Source organism: Betta splendens, chromosome 9 (assembly GCF_900634795.4).
Source record: "Betta splendens chromosome 9, fBetSpl5.4, whole genome shotgun sequence".
Lineage (NCBI taxonomy): Eukaryota > Metazoa > Chordata > Actinopteri > Anabantiformes > Osphronemidae > Betta > Betta splendens.
In genome coordinates this window covers 679,528-706,138 of record NC_040889.2, presented here as the reverse complement: position 1 = coordinate 706,138, position 26,611 = coordinate 679,528, and the positions used below count along the sequence as shown (strand labels likewise).

The 26,611-nt window shown below is 44.7% G+C and overlaps 2 protein-coding genes across 4 annotated transcripts in view; both read left to right on the top strand.

The window, feature by feature from the left end:
* LOC129604571 (RNA-binding protein 25-like) overlaps positions 1–20,990 on the top strand; it is a 35,887-nt gene extending 14,897 nt beyond the window's left edge. The window contains exons 2-5 of one of the 3 annotated variants that reach the window (XM_055511491.1): positions 1,386–1,506; positions 2,353–2,399; positions 3,362–3,566; positions 20,421–20,990. In XM_055511491.1, the coding sequence (XP_055367466.1) occupies positions 1,431–1,506; positions 2,353–2,399; positions 3,362–3,566; positions 20,421–20,722 (630 nt within the window). In that variant the 5' untranslated portion in view covers positions 1,386–1,430 and the 3' untranslated portion in view covers positions 20,723–20,990. The remainder of the gene's footprint in view (positions 1–1,385; positions 1,507–2,352; positions 2,400–3,361; positions 3,567–20,420) is intronic. The other 2 variants (XR_008695577.1, XR_008695578.1) reach the window with 2 other exon arrangements.
* A 980-nt stretch (positions 20,991–21,970) lies between these two features.
* LOC129604568 (protein NYNRIN-like) lies at positions 21,971–25,763 on the top strand. The gene is made up of 2 exons (XM_055511483.1): positions 21,971–22,434; positions 22,675–25,763. The coding sequence occupies exons 1-2, from the start codon at positions 22,374–22,376 to the stop codon at positions 24,744–24,746; spliced, it is 2,133 nt and encodes a 710-aa protein (XP_055367458.1). The 5' UTR covers positions 21,971–22,373; the 3' UTR covers positions 24,747–25,763.
* The last annotated feature ends 848 nt before the right edge of the window (positions 25,764–26,611 follow it).

Sequence of the window (26,611 nt, the reverse complement as noted above, 5' to 3'; positions counted from 1 at the left end):
CTTCGTGTAGAAGAGGGAACCCCGTGCCCGTTGGATCATAGCGGATTCCCAGACCCGGAAGGAGGCCTAGATAAAGGTCTGGAGTGCGACTTTTTACGTTGGAATGCTCGGGCCGCTGAGGGCATAGAGTGTGACAGCGTCGGTGTCATTGTCGGGCGTGAACCGGAAGGGAGACACGGTGCCTTGAGGACCTTGTTGGACAAACACATCCCGTCCAGTGACGGTGTGCTTGTGTGAAGGCTCATTACAAAAAACGCCACGTGCCAACGGATCAATTGGCCTTGGACCTGGGCGAACTCAGGTTTGCCCACGGCATGGTGGCGTTTCCAGACGCCCTCTTATTTGCCAGCAGTGGCGAATGTTACCTGCTAAACGTAAACCGATGCGTCATCTGTGCCGGCGAGGGGGGACGACACTGCGACAGATGTAAAGAAGTTTGTGAGAGATTCACAGCGTACCTGACCCACACCGAGCTGGACGGCAACTATGGGCGCAAGGCTCAACTGTACACGAAAATGCCGAGTGAGAGAACCGTGGTCGGCCCTCGCACTGCGGACAACATGTTCAAGGAGCTCGGCAGGCTCGTGAGGGCATGATTTTAAAAAGTAAAGAAAGGCCTGCTTCAAACTGTCTTCTGGTACAGACGAAAGCTCGGTTCCAGGAGCCAACCCTTGGCAACCGTCGTCTCACCAGCCAGAGCAGACACCTAATTAATTTTATTCGAATATTGAATTTTAAAATTACATTTCTGTTCCTAATTATTATATTTTGGATGTTCTAGCCAAATAGACAGTTTAGAAATATTATTATCTCTAGTCTTAATTATATTTTCTTTTATGTTTTAGTCTAGTAGGGGATGTTTTAGAATTAATTGTTATGTGCCTCACTTTCCCTAAACCAAATGATCAGAGCCAAGTAACCCTGAATACCTGAAACCAAATTCAAACCCTTTTCTTTTTCTCTTCAACAAGTCGTAAAAAAACGGAATCTCTCTCACCGGGCCGAGTAGAGGTTGGATTTTGTGTTGGTTGGATCTCGTCAGAGGCGATCCAGACGGGTGAGCAGTCCTCCCACTCAAAACAGCTGTAGAGGTTTGGAGGCTCAGCGAAACTAGTCCTCAGGACCGCCATCCCTGATCACGCCGTCCAGACAACCTGCCGCGGGATCCTGTTCGTGACGCCAATTTCTGTAGTCGAAATTTTGGAATAAAGACAGATGAGAGAGTTGTCCTTTTGTGCGATTTATTGAAATAATAAAGAAAATGACAAATAATGAGGAAAGCAAATCAAAGAACCAGCTGGGGAGATCTGAACATACACCAAAGAGGTATAATGCTGAGATCACCCCGTTCTCAGGTTTTCTCTATCTTTTAACCCTTCTCCCAGGGCCTGGTGGAATCTCCTTATCACACTGTGGGTGAAGATGTTTACATGCTCACTCCTGCATCCTGGGTGCCATGCTATCAGAAGGAAAGGGACACCGAGCTTCAAAGACAAGACGCACTAGGTTTGTGGCCTTGGGTCAGATAGAAGGGAGCCATAGACCAGGGGTAAAAGGCAGACACAGACCTTAAACAATCAGTCAGTCAAACATTAGATGTCAGCACTTAGTGTGGAACAAAACCTTGAGAGGGAGATAGATTGTTTGTCTTAGAATGTTCAGTGCAGAGTCTACTCAAGTACAGAGCACATGGTTGCTATACATAGAGAGAAAAGAACATAAGAAGCAAAAAAGTACAATTATTTTCCATTACAATCAGTTAATAATTTTAATTTGTGTTTGTAAATTTTATTTTATATATACCGATGAGGGTAGGTTGTGTGGAGAAACATGCTTTATTTATTTTCACATTTTCTTGTGGAAATCTGTTTTTTTATGTTTCTGTTTTTGCTGTGCATTATTTGCTGGTCATTATACATTACTCGTCATTCCAGTAATAATTTGTTTAGATTTGTTACGAGGATTAGCTTGGTGACCTGAGCTCCTCGTGTTAGCATATAATCAAATTTGTGTTGTCTTGTACTGTATGTACCTTGTTGAAGCACCTGCCGTGTGGCGCCAACTTTGTAAATTGTTAAGCGACCTTTGCTATCTGTTCCCTCTCACTTAGCCGCATGCACCGATGAGGAGGAGCTGTGCAGTGCAGACACGGAAACATACGTCTACATGTTTGTTATTTGTTTCCTGCAGGCCAATAAAACGAAAAGATAAAAGTCCAAGCTTGTGTCAGTAGTTTTGTACGCTCAGGGAGAGAGACTGCAGAGGGAAGTCAGTTACACATGCACAATGTAATAGTATCTGTATGTAGTGTTAAATAGTCTTATCATGGCCTCACGACATTCTCTCAAGCAGATTGGTGTTATTTCGGAGGGATCCTGAAAGCACCACTAAGGAAGAAGGTATGGGTGAAAGCGTAAGGTGGTGTGGTAAAAGTAGTGTACAGGAAGAGAAAGTAATAAAGAACCTATTTTTCAGTGTAATTTCAATTTCAATTTATTTATATAGCGCCAAATCACAACAAAGTTATCTCAAGGCACTTTACAAAGTAAGGTTTAAGACCTCACACAACTAAACCCAACAAATCCCACATACAGCAAGCATTTAATTTGACAGCAACAGTGGAGAGGAAAAACTCCCTCTCTAACGAGGAAGAAACCTCCAGCAGAACCAGCTGGGTGGCCATCTGCCTCAACCGGTTGGGGTGAGGGGTTAGAGAGAGAGAAAAACACAGCAGCAACAACAAAGCACAAGTGTTATGGGAAAAATTGCCTCTTCCTTATTTCTATGTGTCTTCCTTATTTCTATGCATTTCTATGCAGTTATTATACGATTTATGACTTATGTTCTGCAATTAATATCTTATGTTTTGTCTTACTGTATGCATTTGACATTTCACCTAGATTGTTCAATGGTTGTCTCTGCCTGATAGACTCTCAACTCTAGCTCCCAAACCCAAGGTCGGGGAGTTGTGTCTCTGTCTGTTGAGACTTGGTGCTCCTTTCTCACAGATAGTTGGACGTCAGCAATGCAGGTGTGAGAATGTAAATATCTTCACACACACTGCGACAGGGAGGAGATGGTGCATGTAATTTGATTGGGTTAGAAAGACATTCCACCCTAGTCGGACAGAGAAGCTAAAAGGCAGAAGCAACTTGAGGATCGTGGGCTCTTTGCATCACACCTTCGTGGTGTGTGCACTGATCTCCCCAGCTGGTTTTTGGTTTGTTGATGTGCACGATCAACATCCATGCTTCTTATTTGCTTTCCCCATTATTTTTATTTTCTTTATTATTTCAATAAATCGCACAAAAGGACAACTCCCTCTCATCTACTTCTTTATGGAAAATTTCCACCACAACAGGCAGGACGGTTGGACCAGGGACTGGATACACGCAGGATGGTTGGATCTGCAGCTGCCCATCACAGACACCAAACTTTGAGTCCAATGATACCTGTAGATGGGGACAGAGTGGAGGAGAGAGAGAGAGAGAGAGAGAGAGAGAGAGAGAGAGAGAGAGAGAGAGAGAGACGGAGAGCAGCACAACTACTGGAGAGAAAGAGACAAGGTTAGTTGAACATAGAACAATGATGGGAGGTTATTGGACAGAAGAGGTAGAAGGAAACAGAGGTGCTCAGTGTATACCAGCAGTCTATGTCTATTGCAGCTTAACTAAGAGATGGTTCCTGTGACTAACAATAATTGCCAGTGACCTGAACCATTTCTAACTATAAGCTTTATCAAAAAGGACGGTTTTAAGCCTAATCCTAAAGGTGGAGAGTGTGTCAGCTTCTCGAACCTGAAGAGGGAGCTGGTTCCAGAGGAGAGGAGCTTGGTAGCTAAAAGCTCTGCCCCCTCTTCTACATTTAAACACTCTAGGAACCACAAGTATTTTACATTTTACAGGCAGCCAGTGCAGAGAAGCTAATGTAGGAGAAATGTGGTCTCTCTTTCTAAGTCCTGTCAGAACTCTGGCTGCAGCATTTTGAATAAGCTGTAGGCTTTTTAAGGAGCTGTTAGGACATCCTACGAGTAAGGAGTTACAGTAGTCCAGCCTAGAGGTAACAAATGCATGGATTAGTTTCTCTGCATCACTCTGAGAGAGGATGCTTCTGATTTTAGCTATATTTCTAAGATGGAAGTAGGCAGTTCTGGAGATTTGTTTAATGTGTGATGTAAAAGAGAGATCCTGGTCAAAGATGACACCAAGGTTCCTCACAGTAGAATCTGAAGCTAATGTTATGCCATCCAGGGTGGCTATCTGACTCAATAGTGTCTCTCTCAGATTTTTAGGCCCAACAATAAGAATTTCAGTTTTATCTATCTATCAGGATTTGATGTCTTTTAAACAACCCTGAATTTTGACTAGTTGATTTGTTTCATTTGGTTCCAAGGACATATATAGCTGAGTATCATCTGCGTAACAATGAAAATTAATAGAATGCTTTCTAATAATCTCACCTAGAGGAGACATGTATAGGCTAAACAAAATTGGACCAAGCACAGAATCCTGTGGTACTCCATAGCTAATCCTTGTGCATGTGGAGAATTCCTCATTAACATGAACAAACTGGAATCTGTTCAATAAATAGGATTTAAATCATCCCAATGCAGTTCCTTTAATCCCGATTCTATGTTCTAGTGTCTGTAATAGAATGTTATGATCACTTGTATCAAATGCAGCACTAAGATCTAACAGGACAAGGACAGAAACTAGACCATTGTCCGAAGCTAAAACAAGATCGTTAGTGACTCTAACCAGAGCTGTTTCTGTGCTATGATGTTTTCTAAATCCTGACTGAAAATCTTCGTACAGGTTATTTCCACTCAGGTAGTCAGATAATTGTTTAGGAGGATTTTCACGATTTTTTCCAGAATCTTGGAAATAAAGGGTAAATTTGAAATGGGCCTATAGTTGGCTAGTTCTCCAGGGTCCAGGGTTGGTTTTTCAAAAGAGGTTTGACCACAGCCACCTTAAAAGCCTGTGGTACATAGCCTAAATGTAAAGATTGGTTGATTTGATTTAATATGGACGAGCTGATTAAAGGTAGAACTTCTTTGAGTAATCTGGTTGGGATTGGATCTAAAAGACAAGTGGATGACTTGGAAGAGTTGATTATTGAGGTTAACTCCATATGAGTTATGGGGAAGAAGCTGTCCAGGTAAGACAGAGGATTTGGTACATTTAAAGTTGATGGATCTAGACAGTGCTTTCTGTCGTTTGGAAGAAGTCGCTGCTGAAAGTTTTTTTATAATGATGATAATTTTATTAGTAAAGTAGTTCATAAAGTCATTGCTGCTGAGATTTAAGGGGATAGTAGGCTCAACACAGCTATGACTCTTAGTCAGCCTGGCTGCAGTGCTGAAAAGAAACCTGGGGTTGTTTTTGTTTTCCTCAATTAGGGAGGAATAATATGTTTTTCTAGCAGCACAAAGTGCTTTTTTATATTTTATCAGACTGTCCTTCCATGCAATGCAGTTTACATTTATTTTGTTGGAACCCCACTGCCTTAGTTGTCTGGTCCTGTGCTTTAGGTTGCGGATCTCTGAGTTGTACCATGGCGCTAACCTCCTCTGATTCACTGCCTTTTTCTTCAGAGGAGCCACAGTGTCTAACATTGTACATAGAGAAGCTGCAGCATCATCTACAAGACAGTCAACCTGTTCATAAAGATTAAGGTGACTGTTCTCCTCTTTGTATCTACAAGACATTGAGGCAAAAGATGATGGAATCATCTGCTTGAATCTGGCAATAGCGTTGTCAGATAAACATCTGCTATAGTAACATTTCTTTCCAGCTATTGTAAGGTCAATTATGCTAAATTCAAAAGTTAATAAGAAATGGTCAGATAACAGAGGGTTATCTAGTGACGGTATTTTGGTTAAAGCTTCCCTTGAAAGCGGTAACAAGGTCAGTTATTATGTAAGTTATGAACATCGAAGAGCTACAGTATTTTGCAAGATGCGTTTTTCTTGACTAGACTGACATTGTTTCATTGGCCTAATACATTCAATTAAACCACATCTAATGTATATTGTGTGATATGTTTAATGGGGGAACGTTAAAGAAGACCTGAAGTTTTTTATGCTAATAATTTACTGTATTGTTATTATAAACGGTGCATTCACATTCTATGGCTTTGGTGCTGTTATATGAAATAGTTGGTCTGGGGTGTGTGCCAGAAACCTGCTTACCCTGAGTATGTCGGTTTCAAAACACCTAAAAAAAGTTAGGTTAATCTACTTCCTGTCGGTAACCCAGAGTTAACGCACGTGCACGGTGTAGATATAAAGACATTGTCAATGCATCGTCGAAGTTTAATGGAAAACCGACGTGAAAGGAAAAGGGCAGCATATTTCAAAAGCGGAGCCGGAGATTTTAATGCTGGCGAATGAGGAATTTAAGCCGATTATTATTAGAAAAGCAACACAGCTGCATCAGTGAAGGAACGAGAGTTGGCTAGGCAAAAAATAACTGACAGAGTAAATGCCTGAGTTTATTTAATTACCGTTATTTTGTTATCTCTAATGTAGATAATAGAAAGAAGGTAGAGGCTCATCAGACACCCCTTACCCCATCTGAGGAGCTCGTTGTGTCCCTGTATAAAGGGTGCCCAGTGGTCGATGGCATTCCTGGGGGCACTTCACACAGAACCTCCAATGACATGAGTAACTTGGTGAAATGTGAGTTTACCACAGTAGTACTAATTTATAGTTTTTCTGCCTTTAAATCAACTACTATCTCTCTCACTAGGATTTTTGAATCTGCTTAACAGTAGTATGCAGGCTTATTTTATTTAACTGCATATGCTGCATAGGCCTCTACAATGTTGTAGTACTCTGACTTTATTTCACATTCATCTTATGGGTAGCATTGTCTTGCAGTCACTGACGGATGGATTGTATTATTGGACCCTCCAGAAAGCATACGGTCTGGGACATGTGTAGGTGATTTGTTGCAGCTCAAAATAGAGAAGAGACTGGCCATTTAAAAAGGCTACACTCGAAATTGAAATACTGGAGCTGAACATTAATGTTATAATTTGAAGTGTGGTTGTGGGTAGCAGTGTAAATAATATTACATTTTATTTTTCAGGACAAGAAGAAATATTCAGTGCTTTGGTGCAGAAAACTTTTGATAAAAGTGATTCTGACAAATCATTTGTCTTAAGAGTCTTTCATCTCTGTGGTCTGCTTGGGTCACTACTGGATCCTCTTGGTCATCTTCATCAGGACAAGGAGGGTGGCTCTCTCCTCTTATCATGGCAATGTTGTGAAGGACAACATAAGCCACTATAATAACATATGCCCTCCCTGGACTGACCCTGAGGCCACGCAGACACTGGAACCTTGCCTTCAGGATGCCTGTGGTCATCTCCACCTTGGCCCGTGTTCTGCTGTGGGCCTGGTTGAACCGTGTCTATGGTCAATGCTCGAGTTCAGGGTGGGGTGTCATTAAAAACAAGGGTCCCCTCTGTCCTCCAGCAAGTAGCCACTGTAGTGTCCTGCAATGATTGAAATGTGTAAAACAATAAAATAATACACTAAAAAAATGAACTTGTGTAAATTACAACATACCCTATTGAAACGTACATAATTCTCGAATCATGTACTGACCCTGGCCATTTTGCTTCCACATTAGTGATGAGATGCAACACATAATACCTAGTTATTGGAAACCGTAATGAGTTTAATGGTTTTTAAACCAAAATATTCTAATAGGAAATAATAGTTACCTGCACATTGATACTGTGAAATGACTTCTTATTAACATAGTCTCCCTCATCGACTGAAGGAGCTTTAATAGGAATATGGGTGTTATCAATGCACCCAATCAAGTTTGGAAACTCTGAAATGTAACGTAATAAAGTAATACGGAAAGTGTGTGTGCAGAATGTCTGAGATGTACATATTAAAATATGTGTCATAGATTATCATAGAAAGGACAAACCTGCCACTGCCACCTGCCACAAACTACGCATCCACCTGTAACGATATTCACGCCCAGTGTTTTACTTCAGTTGTCAGAGCGTCAACTACATTTAAAGGCGTATACTACCATCCAGAGATTATTGCACAACCAGACTTAAATTGATACCTAAACTGATGTTACTTATGTCTGAGTTAAAGAGTAGCCAATCGCATAACTGCCTCCGCCCTGTTTGACTTGATTGAAAGACAGTCATTCTGCTGGAAAACGACATTATAAAATAAATACTTTAAAATAAAAACGAGCAAGAACAATAAAAGGTCAAATATATTACTAGGTATTACTTACGCTGTGCTCATTTGGCCGGTCTATCCCGGCTGTTTTTTTATGGTCTGTCCTGAAGCTAGTTTCCAGCTCCCCTGAACGTATGTAACCCAAAACTCTTCACAACTAATAAACACAGTCAGCAGTAGAGTAGCTAAGAAAAACCAGCAGCGGTACATTAATTCCAACACTGGAATATTCATTTGTGCTTCTATCGACGCAGAGATACAATGCATCTGGCTGTCTACTGTCTGTTGCAGGATGCCTGTGTTGTGATCTCTGCTCTCTGCTGCGGGCTGCCAGGGCAGCCTCCTACTCCTCCATACAATGTAACTCGTAGGCGCTGTACTCTTGCTCATACAATGAACCACAAATATCAAACTGTGCCGTAGAACTCACTGTCTTCTAAATATTCTACAGCGGGATCTTTGGCCATTGACTTTTAGTGGCGTATGCGAGGAAAAACAATGGTGGACAGAGCAGTTGCGCTCCAGCAGGCTGTCTCCACCCCCTCTCTGTCTGGCTCCACCCCCTTTCAGTCTGACCAGGCAGGTACAGAGGAAACCAGGAAGCACGAGTTGTAGTTTTTGAACCCACGACAACAATAATATGGTCTCAAGGGTTAGTAAAGTCAGGGGTTACTGTACCTGCAGTCTAACCCCAAACATCAAAGGTGTGCTGCTCCTTCACTCTCTCAGGTTAGAGATCAGAGGTCAGATGATCAGATGCTGTGTCAGAGGAGCGCGGCACTCTAACCCTGTTCGATCAGAGACGGGGCTCCATTTAGCGCTCAAGAGAGAGGCAGATGATGACACAGGCATGTGTTTCTCATCCAGCCATTTGTTATTTGAAACAACGGGTCTGAGAATCTTCCCCGATCCAGAGGAGGAGGTTGAAACAGAGGCATGAATCAAGGTCGAATTCTAGCGGAATGCAAAGGGTTTTTAGGGTTTTTCCCGAAAACATGCGCTAACAATTTTCATTTACATCAGCTCCATCTCACACATCCCTTGGGGGTCGTTTACCAGAGAGTGAACAACTCCGTAAGTATGCCTTCTCTTTTCACATTGGTGATTATTAGACTCTAGAACTTTTTTCAAAATTTTTTTTGTCATAGTCAGATCGCCTAGCACTACACCATCGCTAACATATTCCCCTACAGCAGCGGCATCCGTCGGCTAAACACGCTTTTAACGTCTTCCCGAATGGAGCAGCTCTTAGATTTGTCGCTCAGTTATCCGTCTCCCAATAAGGGATGCAGAATGTTTTCCAGCTGAATGCCGTTCATTCCTCCTAATAATATTAATACTGTAATACTCTCCAATAGAGGCGCCGTGCTCAAATCCAGGCTGCAACGCTTTACCCGGAATCTGTCTCCCGTCTCTGCATAAAGCTAAAAACTCTAGATTGGCGTGTATAAACCTGAAAGGGTTCAGCCGTTCCCCCAGAGTCATGTCGCATTGGCTACAACCACTAGATCGCTCCCATCTGCGTTTGTAATTTTCAACCTTAAAAACAGCAGCGTCTCATTCAAATTGAGGTAACTGTCCCCCTCCGAGTGAGTATTGCTGTATGCAAATTTGATGGGCCTGTTTTGATCGTTTTTAATCTCTACATAGACGTTCTCTATATGATGCTTGCACAGCGGCAGGTAAAGCGGAGGATTAAACGTCTTTGTGATAACGTCACTGTATTGACTCTTGTCTGTTACACAGCTCAGGAGAGGAGCGAACGAATCACCAACCACCTGGTGCCTCACTTTATCCAAATAACAGTATAAATGGTAAAATCCTCCCTTTAAATCAGCCGGAAGCTGTGCCGTTTGTACTCCAGGCCTAGTAGAAACCCACACCTTCTCAGTTTATAGCGCCTGCTGCCGTTCCATGCAAAATAATGCAAATGTGTTCATACCCTAGATCAATGTCCATTTTAAGCTTTTTAAACTGGTTGTTCATCTTCTTCATAAGGCTCTTGCTATGGTAGGAACCATATCCAAAATATTCTCAGTGCACCTTGTACTGTGCTTTGTCCCGTCCACAGGGGAGGGGTGCTCTGTGTTCTCTGGGGGGCCAAACTGTCCCGTATCCATCAAGTTAAAATAAGCAGCCCCCTGAGGTATTGTTACCCATGTATACATGCACGGCAGGTCTGTTAGAGCAGCTTCCTAAGCTTCTCTTTAATCTACATGCCGCACCAGATCAGTGCAAAATTCAGAGGGCGTGTTGTCCAGGAATAGCTCCGCACTGGCATTGGACAGCAGGGTGATGTAAAAATCCTCCTCGTCATCTCCAACGCCTTTATATAACTGTTAAACTTTTCAGGCCAGTTCAACCATTTAACTAGAATGTCTTCCATCCCACCAATTTTGCGCTTGCTCAGAATTTTTTCCACCTGGACCGCCTTGTTGCTGGTCACCGTTACTTTTTGCAATTCGGCCTCATAAAAGGATCTTTTGACAAGCTTGTCAAGCATCGTAAACGCAGAGTTTATATAACAGAGGTATCCTAGAAACGCATTCTGTTATCTTAAAAAGCTCCTCCATGAACCCAGAACCCATATGTGTTTATCAAAAACACCTCTTGGCTTCGATATTCTCACAATATGCCCTACTTTAACATTCATCTTTAAGGCCTTCTTGTGTGTGATAGCTGTTGATAATTTGCTGCAAAACCTCCACATATCTGAGGGTGTTTTTACCCGTAAAGTAACTGTGGTAAATTCTGATCCTTTTATGAGGATATGTCTGTCCTTAGTGACTGGGGGAAATTATTTTGTTTTTAGTTGCAACTAATGTCAAGTTGACCTGAGTCCACGGTCAGTGTCAAGTTGATCACAGAAACAAACAAACTGCTGGCGCTGAGTTAACATGGACTTTCGATGGACACGTAGGCTCTTGCTGGCTGTGTGAACATGGAGCTTTAAAAAGGGGGCATTGGGAGATGTGTTTTTAGAGTGCTTCGCAGAGGGTCTGCTGGAGACACCCTGCTGACCTTTTTCGACCTCTCAGTTCTTTCTGCAGAAGAACCAGCAGGTGAATTCGGCCACTTCCTCTTTAATGATTATCCTATGAATGTACTGTTTCATCCATTCATTAATGCATCCATTTTCATGCGTTTATCCGGGCCTGAGTCGCGGGGGAAACAGTCTGAGCAGAGAGTTCCAGACTTCCTTCTCCCTGGACACTTCCTCCAGCTCTTCCGGTAGGACCCCAAGATGTTCCCAGGCCAGCCGAGAGACGTAATCTCTCCAGCATGTCCTGGGTCTTCCTCGGGGCCTCCTACCAGAGGGACATGCCCGGAACACCCCCCCAGGGAGGCGTCCAGGAGGCATCTGAACCAGATGCCCGAGCCACCTCAACTGGCTCCTCCTGTGGAGGAGCAGCGACTCTACTCCGAGCTCCTCCCGGGTGACAGAGCTCCTCACCTTATCTCTAAGGGAGCGCCCAGCCACCCTGCGGAGGAAGCTCATTTCAGCCGCTTGTATCCGTGACCTTGCCCTTTCGCTCATGACCCAAAGCTCATGACCATAGTTGAGGGTAGGAACGTAGATTGACCGGTAAATTAAGAGCTTTGCATTTTGGCCCAGCTCCCTCTTCACCACGACGGACCGATACACCGACAGCATTACTGGAGCCGCCGCACCGATCCGTTTGTCAAACTCACGCTACTTCCTTCCCTCACTCGTGTACAAGACCTCAAGATACTTAAACTCCTCCACTTGGGGCAGGAACTCTCCTCCAACCTGGAGAGAGCAAACCACCTTTTTCCAGTCGAGAACCATGGCCTCAGATTTGGAGGAACTGATTCTCATCCCAGCCACTTCACACTCAGCTGCAAACCGCACCAGCGCACGCTGGAGGCCCTGGCCCGATGAAGCCAACAGGACAACATCATCTGCAAAAAGAAAAGATGCTATCCTGCGGTCCCCAAACCAGACCCCCTCCGGCCCCTGGCTGCGCCTAGAAATTCTGTCAATAAAAATAATGAACAGAACCGGTGACAAAGGGCATCCCTGCCGAAGTCCAACATGCACCGGGAACAGGTCTGACTTACTGCCGGCAATGCGAACCAAGCTCCTGCTCCGGTTGTACAGAGACCGAACAGCCCTCAGCAAAGAGCCCTGGACTCTATACTCCCGGAGCAACCCCCACAGGATGTCAAGAGGGACGCGGTCGAATGTCTTCTCCAGATCCACAAAACACATGTCGACTGGTTGGGCAAACTCCCACAAACCCTCAAGCACCCTGCTGAGGGTATAAAGCTGGTCCAGCGTTCCACAACCAGGCCGAAAACCACATTGTTCCTCCTATATCCGAGGTTCGACTATCGGCCGAATTCTCCTCTCCAGTACCCTGGCATAGACTTTCCCAGGGAGGCTGAGAAGTGTGATGTCCTGTAGTTGGAACACACTCTCCTGTCCCCCTTTTTTGTAAAGAGGGACAACCACCCCTGTTGTCCACTCCAGAGGAACTGTCCCCCTCGTCCACTCAATGTTGCAGAGGCATGTCACCCAAAACAGCCCCACAACATCCAGAGACTTGAGTTACTCAGGACGGATCGCATCCACCCCCGCTGCTCTGCCACCAAGAAGCTTACTAACTACCTCGGTGACCTCAGCCTGAGTGATGGGCGAGTCCGCCTCTGAGTCACCTGCCTCCGCTTCCTCAACAGAAGGCATGTCGAAGGGGTTGAGGAGATCCTAAAAGTACTCCTTCCACCGTCCAATAACATCCCCAGTTGAGGTCAACAGCTCCTCACCTCCACTGAAAAAAAAGTTGGTAAAGGACTGCTTCCCCCTCCTGAGGCGCCGAACAGTTTGCCAGAATCTCTTTGAGGCAGAGAGATAGTCCTCCTCCATGACCTCCCTGAACTCCTCCCAGGCCCGGGTTTTTGCCTCCGCGCGGCACAGGCTGCAGCACGCTTTGCCTGCCGGTACCCATCAGCTGCCTCAGGAGTCCCACAGGTCAACCAGACCTGGTAGGACTCCTTCTTCAACTTCCCCTTACCCCCGGTGTCCACCACCGGGTTCAGGGATTACCATCCCAAAAGGCACCGGAGACCCTGCGCCCACAGCTCTGGACGGCCGCGTTGACAATGGAGACGGGGAACATGGTCCACTTGGACTGTATGTCTCCGACCTCCCTCGGAATCTGGTCGAAGCTCTCCCGGTGGTGTGAGTTGAAGGTCCGTCTGACAGAGGGTTCAGTCAGGCGTTCCCAACAGACCCTCACAATACGTTGGAGAATCCCTCTCTTTACCCGAGTGTCGAAAACATATGGCCGAAGCTCAGGTGAAACGACTACAAAGTCTATCATCGACCTCCGGCCTAGGGTGTCCTGGTGCCATGTGCACCGATGAACACCGTTATGTCCGAACATGGTGTTTGTTATGGCCAAACTGTGTCTAGCACAGAAGTCCAAAAACATAACACCATTCGGGTTCATATCAGGGAGGCCGTTCCTCCTAATCACTCCTCTCCAGGTATCACTGTCCTTACCCATGTGGGCATTGAAATCTCCCAGAAGAACGATAGGGTCCCCAGTTGGAGCGCTTTCCAACACTCCCTCCAGGGACCCCAAGAAGGCCGGGTACTCCACACTACCATTTGGCCCGTAAGCACAAATGACAGTGAGTGACCTATCCCCCACCCGAAAGCGCAGGGAAGCAACCCTCTCGTCCATCGGGGAAAACTACAACACATCACGACTAAGCTGGGGAGCTATGAGCAAGCCCACACCAGCCCGCTGCCTCTCACTGCAGGCAACTCCAGAGTAGAAGAGGGTCCAGCCCCTCTCAGGGAGTTGGGTTCCAGAGCCCAGGCTGTGTGTGGAGGTGAGCCCGACTATTTCTAGACGTTACCGCTCGACCTCCTGCACAAGCTCAGGCTCCTTCCCCCCCAGTGCCGTGACATTCCATGTCCCAATAGCCAGATTGGTTATCCAGGGATTGGGTCGCCTAGGCTCCTGCCTTTGACTGCTGCCCAATCCACTTTGCATCTGCCCCCTACGGTTCCTCCTGCGGATGGTGGGTCCACTTGAGGACGGTCCCATGTCGCTCTTTCGGGCTGTGCCCGGCCACCAAGCGCTCGCATACGAGCCCAACCCTGGGCCTGGCTACAGGGTGGGGCCCCGGCTGCGCCATACCAGGCGACGTCTCTGGCCTTGGTCGTCTGCCTTTCATAGGGGGTTTGTGAACCGCTCTGAGTCTTGCCCGTCGCCCAGGACCTGTTTGCCTTGGGAGACCCTACGAGGGGCATTTAGCCCCCGACAACATAGCTCCCGGGATCATTCGGGCACACAAACTCCTCCACCATGATAAGACGGCAGTTCAAGGAGGAGTGTACTATTTCATTCTATGTAATAAATTCATATGCTTTTGATTTACGCTTCACAGTTGCATCCATGTGAAACCTCTAGCAAGGTCGGAACATGAAATACACAACATAACAGTACAATTTATGTTTTTTATTGTAGCGCTCCACGACCGATGCTTTAACCTCACTGGATGTGCTGAAATGTGTGATTTCATGTTTTTTATCAGAACCTTAAATACCTTGTTGTAAAATTATTCTCTCTGATCCGTCTGAATAGATATGAGAATCTCACTAAGAAAGGACTCCAAAGCGTCTGTCACCTATTTTGCGCCCTTATTTTTCATTGGCCTAACATACACTTTTTTAGGAGCATACATCAATAACCGTCAGTGTCAGGAATGCTCAAGTGTTGGACCCACATGCAACATCGCAGACACGATGATCAGTTGATAAGCGGTTAATTGGAACAAACGTAGTCAGGGCAATCCAGGTCGTACACCGGTGATCTCAGGCAAAGTCACAAAAGGTGCAGGCAAACTGAGTGGGTGGCTCATGAGGTAAAAGAAGAGTGGGTCTTCAGAAAGTTCCGTGACGAGGTCACGAGGTAAAAGAGGACCGGGTCCTCGTAAAATAGATTAATGATAGTTTGTCTGATTGAAGCAGCGGCAGAGTGGAAACCTGACGGTGTGAACGTAACTCTGTGATCAGCTGGAGTAAATCATCCATCCATCCATCCATTTTCTTAACCGCTTACTCCCTAGTGCGGGGTCACGGGGGTGCTGGAGCCTATCCCAGCTGGCTACGGGCGAGAAGCAGGGTACACCCTGGACAGGTCGCCAGTCCATCACAGGGCAACACATAGACAGACAACCATTCACTCACACACTCACACCTACGGGCAATGGAGAGAAGCCAATCAACCTAATGCACGTCTTTGGACGGTGGGGGGAAGCCGGAGAACCCGGAGAAAACCCACGCAAACAAGGGGAGAACGTGCAAACTCCACACAGAAAGGCACTAGGGCCGCCTCCGGGAATCGAACCCAGAACCTTCTTGCTGTGAGGCGACAGTGCTACCCACCGCACCACCGGAGTAAATCAGACTATATAAATAAGTGTTATTGTTTGTCGGTCTCTAAGTGAATTTTAACTTCTTAGAGGAAGTCTCAGACTTTTTGTGTTGTGTGTCTGATTGAGATCAAAATTGAGAGGTTGGTTTACTGAGACAGCTGTGTCCGCATTAAACTAGTTCCTGTAGAAGCTTGGCACAGTCGATGATCTCTGTGAACGCTGTGACTGATCGTTGATCTCAATCCTCGTAGTGAAGCAAATTAAAGAACACTAAGGGTGAAAACCTTGAAGGTGATTCCAAATACATGTCTAAAAGACATTCTCAGTCGACTATAATAATATATACTGTATATTATAACTTACCACAGTGGAAAAAGAAATTTGGATTTGATGGAAATTTTAAAAAGTAGAATTGTGTAAAAAATTTGATGGATAAAAAAAACTGTGATAACTGAAACAGTTAAAAGAACGAGATGGGGAATATAATAAAGGGACCAGTTAAAAACCAATGCAATATGCACAACAAGGTTTTGAATTCGAAATAAACACTAAAGTGGTGTAAAACTATGGAATAAATTAAGTGAAGACATAAAAAATATTAATGAATTGATGAATATAATAGAAACTATATAGTAGAGATAATTTAATAATTGTTTTATATTAATATAAAAAAATACATAATAATACATGTGCTTAAATATAAATATAAAGGCATGCGTCAATTAAAATATAGGAAAGAACAAGCTCATTGATTAATTAGATGGATGTGGAAATGGTGCACGAATATCAACATTCTGTTATAATTCCTTATTGTTAAAATACTTTATGTGATGTATGAAACTAACAGTCTATGTTCAGATATTGAATACAAATCAATGAAATGAAGCAAAAGCAACAATGTTTGTTGTAGACAGTGAAGAATGCAAATGGCAAGATAACAGTGGACAGAGAGGACGTAACAGAAAAAGGTTTAGAGGATGTGGTGGACGACCATTTAGGGTGAGAAAAGTGAGAGTGACGTTGATGAGGAAGAACCTCAAGTAAAAGTGTACTTATGTGAAAGACTGCATGATTACCCACAAATTACCCTAACCATATTTGTCAAAAAGGAAAACCTGCACATGAGGTTGTTAACAGAGTTTATGATTGGAATCCAAAATAAAAGTGTGAATACAGCTCAATGACCGTGTGGAAGAGAATAGCTCTGAACTGGACAACCCAGACTGTGCCCACAGCCCACCTTAGAGGAAATCAACAATCAGCAACAGCGTGCTTTAAGTTTGGCAGAGCGACACAGCCCATACTGCACGGCTGAGGCCACAGACCAGCTGACTGTCCACAGAATGATTCTGATGGGGCAAAGTGATGGGCGAGAGGCCGGTTGGGTTCCAGTACCAGTGTAGATAACACTGAGGAGGGAGGTGAATGCACTGACACACTCCACAATGAAGATACATACACACACACACGCACGCACACGCAGACGCACTCACTGATGATGTCACAGCTAACAGCAATGAAGAATGCTTGCTATGCTTAGACTCAGAAATGCTCACAGCTAACTGCAATGAAGAACGCTTGTAACGCTTAGATTCAGAAATGATTTGACAATGTTTTTCAAATGTAGAAAAAACAAAACTTTATAAGTCATTTCAGAGACAATATTAGACTAATACACTCAGACCTGATGCAGAACAAGGAATAGCACTCGTCATAGACTCCCTGTTAAGAACTAAGATTGATGACTAAGTGTGATGACTCTCCTTGCGATACTCCCATATTCCCAGTAAAGAAAGCTCCTACTTCCACTGGCTGGAGGATGGTACAAGACCTTCAAGCTACAAATAAGGCTGTACAACCAAGAGCAGTCATGGTACCTGATCCCTACATTCTGTTGAATAATTTACACCCAGATAATCAGATGTTCTCAGTTATAAATATTAGTAATGCCTTTTGTAGCATCCCAGTTCCCCCAGGTTCACAATTTTGGTTTGCGCTTACTTACAAAGGTCAGCGATGCACGTACACCAGGCTACAATAAGGTTATTGCAAAAGCCCGACTAGTTTCCGACTAGTGTATGCCAGCAAATTTTGCTAAAATTACACCCCCACACAGTAGTCAGATATTACTGTACGCAGATGATGTTCTGGTGGCGTCACAGACTGAAAAAGAATGCAGTAAAGATACTGTAGCACTTCTTTCATTTCGGCAAGAGAACAGTCACAAGGTCAGTAAAAACAAACTGCAACTGTTGAAGAAAGAACTTAAATATTTAGAACAAAGTGGACAAAAATTGATCCAAATAGAGTTTTCAAAAGTAGAGAACCTAGACCAGATTTACAGGACAACCCAATACCTGGTTCTGTATTTGTCTTTGTGGATGGACCAAGCACAAAGTCTGAAACTAGAAAAACGCAGAGTGGCTGAACGGTTCTGACTGATAGTGAGCCCTTGAAAGCAGAACCACTACCCCCACACTACAGAGCACAAGCAGCAGAAATAATTGCACTGACTGAGACATGCCGACTCAGGTCAGATAGTTACCATCTATACTGATAGCAGATAGCACAATGCACTATTTATATATTTACCAGTCAATGGGAAAATAGAGGCATGATGACATCAACGGGAAAGTCTACAATGCAGGTGATTTAATGAAAAATTTGTTAAAAGCAGTACAACTACCAGCAAAAATAGCCATCTGATGCACTGCACTCTCAAAAGTGAAAAGAAAAATGGACTCAAAGGACAAACTGCTGAAAAGCTATTACTATGTTTGACGAGGGGAACCTGTCCTACCAACATCCTTCTATAAATGGGGAGCAATATTGAGCCATGGGCCTTGCCATGTCTCAACGGGGGGAATGGTAGGGATAATAAACAAATACTATACTGCTTATGGATTTACAAATTATTCTAAAAAATTTTGTTCCCGATGTATCACATGCGCTAAATATAACCCTCAAGGAAATATTTGACAAACCAATTTAACAACCCTTCCAATGCCTTCCATATGTCAAAGGTGTTAAAACATCTGTAATGGAAAAATTGTACTTTAATGCTTCTTGTGTTCATTTCTTACTCTGTATAGTGACCATGCATTCTGTACTTGTTGATTAGACCCAGAACTGAACATTCTCAGACAGACAATCTATCTCCCTCTCAAGGTGACCGATTGTTCATGGCCTGAGTCTGCCTTTTAACCCTGGGCTCTGGCTCCTTTCTGTCTGATGCCTCACCAGACCCAAGGCTGTAGCCTTGTTTATTCCCTGTGTAATATGAACATCTTCACCCACAGTGTGATAAGGAGATTCCACCAGGTCCAGGGAAAAAGGTTAAAAGGCAGAAGCAACTTGAGGATTGTGGGCTCTTTGCATTATACCTCCGTGGTGTGTGCACTGATCTCCCCAGCTGGTTTTCTTTTCTTTTTGATTTGCTTTCCCCATTATTTTTATTTTCTTTATTATTTCAATAAATCGCACAAAAGGACAACTCTCTCTCATCTACTTCTTTATGGAAAATTTCCACCACAGAAATTGGCGTCTACGAACAGGATCCCGCTGCAGGTCGTCTGGACGGTGTGATCAGGGACGATAGTCCTGAGGACTAGGGTCGCTCAGCCTCCAAAGCTCTACAGCTGTTCTGAGTGGGAGGACTGCTCACCCGTCTGGATCGCCTCTGACGAGATCCAACGAACTCAAAATCCAACGAACACAAAATCCAACCTCTACTCGGCCCGGTGAGAGAGATTCCGTTTTGTTGCGACTTGTTGAAGAAAAAAAAAAAAAAAGAAACGGGTTTGAAATTGGTTTCAGTTATTCGGGGTTTACTTGGCTCTGATCATTTGGTTTAGGGAAAGTAAGGCAAATACAGTAACAATTGATTCTAAAACATCCCCTAATAGACTAAAACAAACAACGACAAAAGAAAAAATATAACTAGGACTAGAGATAATAATATTTCTAAAACGACTATTTGGCTGAAAACATCCAAAAATATATATATATTTTTTTAATTTTAAATTCAATATTCGGGTAAAATTAATTAGGTCAAAGTCTGCCCTGGTGGTCGAGACGGTGGTTGCTAAGGGTTGGCTCGTGGGACCGAGCTTGTTTTGTCTGTACTGAGGATACAGACCAGTGTGCAGATCTGAGCGCAGTCCAAAGAGTGTGGACAGGAAATAAAAGACGGCTTCTGTAAGACGGAGCGCGTTTGCAGGGGGAAGTGGTTTTGAGATACGAGGGACCCGGGTCTTAGAGGGGCCTGACGGTGAGGGACCACTTCCGAGAACCCTGTCGCTGATCTGAGCGGTTCCCTTTCTACGGAGACGTCCGTGGAAGAGAAATTTTGGAAAAGGTTCCGGCCGGAACACATAAAAATCTAAGGCAGGAAACCGCCGGGACTCTGAAAGATGGGTTCGGGGCGATCTAAGTCTCCACCACCAGACTGCAGCATTACAAAAGTAAAAGTAATTAAAAGTAAAAAGTAAATATGGTTATTAGTGCGTTTCATGTTTCCATGAGTGGGAAACTGGTTATGGGTTCAAAAGGTGGATCACTCAGTTTGAAGGACATACGCACCTTAAAAGAAAAGTTAGATACAAAAGATGAGATTTGAAAAAGCAAAACTATCAAAACTAAAGCCCTAAAAGAAACAAAAGAGTGATGAGAGTAACAGAAACAAAGGAGATAACAACTCTGGGGAAGAATTGTTTGCACCCACCACACACACATATCATGTCAAGAGCAAATGCTCCCATTCTTTCTGCTCTCTATTCTAATGCAGAACCGAGCGCGATGAGGGTAAATCCGGATCTGGACTCCTTTCCCACCATCAGCAGAAGAACCAAAGGAGAAGAAGCGCCAACCAACAACCAGAACAGGGTGGAAGCTCTGACACCACAGCAGCTGGAGGACACAGACCACAGCATGGACGCCTCACTGACTCCCACAACGTCTGCAGCCATCACGTTCTGGGCTCATCAGATGAACCAGCCACTACAAGCGTGTGTGTCTGACAGACACCTGCTTATGACAATCAGCAAAGGAAAACAAGGACAGAGCAACAGCAGAGAAGACGTGCTCTGACACAGACACTGGTTGAAACAACAGGAGAGGCTTCAGACGTGATCGGCCCAAAAAAGCTGCATGCGAGGATCCAGGAAAGGTCTGTCATCGAGGGACAACTGTCCCATCGAAAGGCTTCACCCACTGGCGCTCACATCAGACTGATGGTTGGGGAAGGAGGAAGGTGACGGTTCCTTTTCACGTGACGTACAAGACGGTACCGCAAACACACACACACACATTCATACACGCAATGAAGAAACACGCTTACAGCTGATACACGCTCAAATTCATGTTCATGCTTATCTGCTTGCAATGAAGAATAGCTTTTTGCTCAAAAAATCCCACAGAGTGATTTTAAAATGATGACAAACAGCTAAATGACAACTGCTGCATGACTTTACAGTCTGATGGGTTTAAACTATTTTAATTTGCAACAAATTCAGTAATAAAATCCTTCATGTTTCCAAAAATATTTGTGCACAATATAGGTTTGTCTGGCCAGACTATAGAAAAACAAAACAGACTATAGAAAAACAAAACAGACTATAGGAAAACTGAAACTGACTGAAACAGACTATAAATGACTATTAAAGGGAAGACGACTATTAGAGAGAAGTAATAATAATTACTGTACGTACCAGACAATAAAAGAAAGACTTACTGTGCCTCTGTCTTGCACGACATCAGACGGCAAGACACTCATTTTTTGCTTTCAAACTTATGCCCAGTAAATCTATTAGGAAGAGATCTCATGTGTAGTTTAGGTATTTCACTGATTTCCAATCCGGAGGGAGTGCAGGTCACAACCACGGACAATGTAAATAATTTTTCTTTTGTTTGTGTTAATTTCAGCTCAGAGCCGCTGCTCTACTCTTATCAGTGGCTGCTGAAGGGAGAGGCTGTAACTGAGGCCCTCATACAGGCTGCTCAACAGCTTGTTTCCTCACAGAATACGACCTTTAGAGACGCATCTGACCTGTCTTGTACAGCACATGTGTCCACTGGTCCTGATGAGGAGTTTGAAAAATCATGGTTACGCACACATGCGGACAAACTGACCTCAACCTCTCTATTCTGGGATGAACATAGGTCTGCGCTTGCGATTTCTCTCACTAATGAACAAGAGAGATTTGTTGATGCTTATTCTACAGATCCACATGTCCTTCTGTCAAAACATGACGGAGACAGATGGCAGGACTTGGGTCCTTTCGTGGACAGATGTCAACGGGACTGGCAAACGACTTCCGACCCGAATGTGATGTATTCACCTACCTTGCATGCTTACAAAAGACTTTTTCAGTCTATCTTTCATGCGCAGCGTACAGTGCACTTGGTACCTCAACATTCCACACACACTCCACACCACGTGTTTTTGTCAGAGGACGCTCTGACGCAGTATCCAGCCTTACAGGAAGTTCCAGCTTCCCTGTGGGCCACACACAAATATGATATAGGTTTGATCAAAGGGTGTGACCCAGTGGTCATCACGCCAAAATCTGACTACAGACCATGCAAACAGCAATACCCTTTAAAGAGAGAAGCAATTGAAGGAATAACACCGGTGTTTAACTCTGTTGAAAGCAGGAGTCATCGTCCCATGTGACAACTCTCCAGTGAGGACTCCACTCTTCCCAGTTAAGAAAATCAGAGACAAAGGACAGCCAACAGAATGGAGGTTTGTCCAGGATCTGCAAGCAGTAAATGCGGCGGTCCAACCACGCGCGCCTACGGTACCGAACCCCTACACCATTCTTTCTCAGGTTCCGCCCAAGGCTAAATTTTTTTCAGTAATTGATTTGGCCAATGCTTTTTTCAGCGTGCCCATTCACAAAGACAGTCAATTCTGGTTCGCTTTTGAATTTAACGGAAAGTCATACACCTTTAAGAACTGTGCCAGGGGTATTCAGAAAGCCCTACAATCTACAATATGGCACTGAAAGACAGCCTGGATGATCTTGTCTTGTCCCCAGGCACCGCCCTGCTGCAGTACGTTGACGACTTGATGATCTGCACTGAGGATCAGGAAACTTGCAAAGCAGATACGATCAAGCTGCTGAAACACCTGCATGCTGCAGGACACAAAGCAAGTCTGTCTAAATTACAGTTTGTTCAGACGGAAGTTACCTTCCTAGGTCACATCATTACCGCGGAAGGAAAATCCATTTCACCTAAAAGAGCTGAAGCTATTCAGAACCTGCCTAAACCGTGCACCTACAAACAGCTTATGTCCTTTTTAGGCATGTGCTCTTATTGCAGGAATTTCATTTCTAACTGCGCCGTCTTGGAGGCTCCGCTTAGAGCTCTGATGCAGACGTCTTCTGCATCCACGACCCGCCTCATGTGGACATCTGAGGCTGAACAGGCGTTCACCGACCTCAAACTTGCTCTTCAGTCGGCTCCTACTTTGGGTCTGCCTGACCCTACGCGACCTTTCAGTCAAACAGTGGATGAGAAATCAGGTTGTATGACCTCTGTCCTTCTACAGGATCACGGAGGGCATCCACGCCCTGTAGCCTATTTCTCTGCTAAGCTTGACCCAGTCGCTGCGGGGCTCCCACGATGCCTCCGAGCAGTGGCTGCGGCAGAGAAAGCCGTGCTGGCATCACGTGACATTGTTGGCTATTCTGATGTCACCCTGCTGGTTCCTCATGCCGTGTCTTTGATCCTTTTGGAACAAAAAACATCACATCTTTCTACAGCCCGATGGCTTAGATACAACACCATCTTACTGGAAATGCCAAACATTAGTGTCAAAAGGTGCAATGTGCTTAACCCAGCCACTTTGTTTCCAGGCCCTGACGATGGCGAGCCTCACAACTGTGTTTCGGTCTTGAACCAGGTCTGCACTCCGCGCCCAGATCTGTCGGAGGTGCCAATTCCTAACTGTGACCTCGTTCTCTTTGTTGATGGCTCCGCCTCTAGAGACCCTGCTTCGGGCCACTGTCAGGTTGGATATGCAGTCTGCACCTCTCATACTGTTTTACAGTCTGGCGCTTTGCCAGGACATTACTCTGCTCAGGCTGCGGAGTTGATTGCACTGACCGAAGCCTGTAAATTGGCTGAAGGGAAGTCTGCTACTTTCTACACAGACTCCAGATACGCTTTTGGCGTCACACATGACTTTGGTGCTCTGTGGAAACACAGAAAGTTTTTGAAATCTGATGGCAAACCTATCTTGCATCATGATAAGGTTGCTGATCTGCTCGACGCAATTCTGGTACCAGCTGCTATTGCTGTATGTAAGTGCCCTGCACACACTGGGGGCACTGATCCCATCTCTTCTGGAAACGCGCGCGCTGATGCTGCTGCGAAGGCAGCTGCCCGACTTCCCCTTCCCTTTGCTCCCTGCCTCTTATCCTCCACCTCTACCCAACCTCCCTCTCCTCCCTCTGCTCTCCCTGATCTTCAGACGTTCTCTACCCCACAGGAACGCAAGCTCTGGCTGACGAATGGTGCCACCAGTAGCCATGGCGTTTGGTATGGGCCCGACGGCAAACCTTGCCTACCTAAACACTTTTTCCCTCATTTCGCGAAGTTGACACATGGATTAGACCATGTATCAAAGGGGGGAATGTTAGATGCTCTTACAAAACATTGGTACACTAAGGGATTTTCAATCTATGCGCAAAAATACTGTGAAGCATGTATGACATGCGCCCAACACAACCCAGGTAAGACGACTGCCAAACCACTGGCAGCTCACCCACCACCGGAACAGGCGTTTGACCATTTAATGCTGGACTTCATCGAACTAACGCCAGCAGAAGGTAAAAAGTATTGTTTAGTGATTGTTGATATGTGGTCAAAATGGGTGGAGGCCTTCCCAGCTAAACATGCTAACAGCCATGCAGTTACCAAAGCCTTGCTGACAGAAATAATTCCCAGATGGGGGATTCCATCTAAAATCAGCAGTGACAATGGCTCACACTTTGCAAACCAAGCCCTCGAGGAAGTGGGAAAGTTTCTGAACATCAACATCAGAAAACACTGCTCTTACCACCCTCAAAGCGGAGGGGCAGTAGAGAGAGAAATGGCACTTTGAAAAACAAACTGGCTAAATGCTGCTCAGAGACTGGTCTCAAGTGGACTCAGGCTCTTCCCATTGTGCTCTCATACATGAGAATGAGGAGAAGGATGAGAACAAACCTCAGCCCGTATGAGATTCTATTTGGTAGACCTCCTATGATGGGACTCCACCCTGAGACCGAGACTAGGATTTTACCACCTACTGAAATGTGCGACGACGCAATGCTACAGTACTGTAAGAACTTATCCTCTGTTCTGTCCCAAATCTCCAAACAGGTGAAAGCGGCTCTGCCCAAACAGGCGACAGAACCACTGCACATCATTCAACCAGGAGACTGGGTGATCATTAAGGAGCTTCGCAGGAAGCACTGGAACTCAAAGCGGTGGCAAGGTCCCTTCCAAGTCCTTCTGACGACCAACACGGCTGTGAAGATCGCAGAAAGAGCAACTTGGATCCACTCCAGCCACTGCAGGAAGGTCCCGGATCCGACAGACGACCCTCCATCTCCATCTACACCACACGAGAAAACCACCACTGACGAAAAGAATTGAGAAGGACGACCCTCGCTGTGCTCACACACGCACTGAGGCGAGGCTGCGTTGACCATACAGCTGAAGGTGCGAGCCAAGCGCCGCCTGAAGCTGCGCCGGTGAATCACACTATCAGACCAAACATCTACACACACGTTCCTGAGAAACCACACACACGAGCAGCCTTGAGTTGCCGACGCTGGACGACGTGTAGACTCTTCACGTCACGGGAGTGACAGTGACTCAGACGACATTGGGAGGAAACCTGGAGGTGATAACGAATCCCAGGTGTCCCTGTGATCAGCTGATCACAACCTGAAGAACCCCAACAAACTGTCAAGGTGTCAACAAACAGGTTGTAAACAATCTAACGCTACTGTTCAACAGGAAGAAGAAGACATTGATTCTGACCCTGTTGTTTTTGATATGTTACTTTAATATTTGCTCTAAATTGTGTGGTTGATTTACATGTATGCCTCTCTGTGATTTTATCCACTATTTTTGAACAAAACATTTTACGACAAGCATATCTAGAGTTGTTTTCCACTTGACTTACACACAAATTTTTATCTTCCACTGACACAATGCACTACATTCAGGAATCCAGATACCGATTCACTCATTGGTTCTGATGCTGACTCTGTAGAGGATGATGTTGACGTTGATAACGAGGACCACAAAGATGACTCCGATGATGATGGTAGTGACACAGAGACTGACGCCACAATAGTTTAAATCAACATATAACCCTCTTCCCATTTTTGCTTGACTGAACGTGATCTGATTGATTATAGGCTTATGTCCCTGTCTTTCCAAAGCTCATACACAAGGGTTATTCTAGTATAACTACCCACAAAAACAGCTCATAATCTTTTATCCCTACGCCATTTACATTTTTATAAGCAATACATTTAACGAATCATTTTTAAAGAATGCTTTATTACTACAGAATGAATGCCACGATTGACAAATTTTTTTCTTTTAATGTTTGATTATTGTGTAATCAAAAGGGGGGAAATGTAATGGAAAAATTGTACTTTAATGCTTCTTGTGTTCATTTCTTACTCTGTATAGTGACCATGCATTCTGTACTTGTTGATTAGACCCAGAACTGAACATTCTCAGACAGACAATCTATCTCCCTCTCAAGGTGACCGATTGTTCATGGCCTGAGTCTGCCTTTTAACCCTGGGCTCTGGCTCCTTTCTGTCTGATGCCTCACCAGACCCAAGGCTGTAGCCTTGTTTATTCCCTGTGTAATATGAACATCTTCACCCACAGTGTGATAAGGAGATTCCACCAGGTCCAGGGAAAAAGGTTAAAAGGCAGAAGCAACTTGAGGATCGTGGG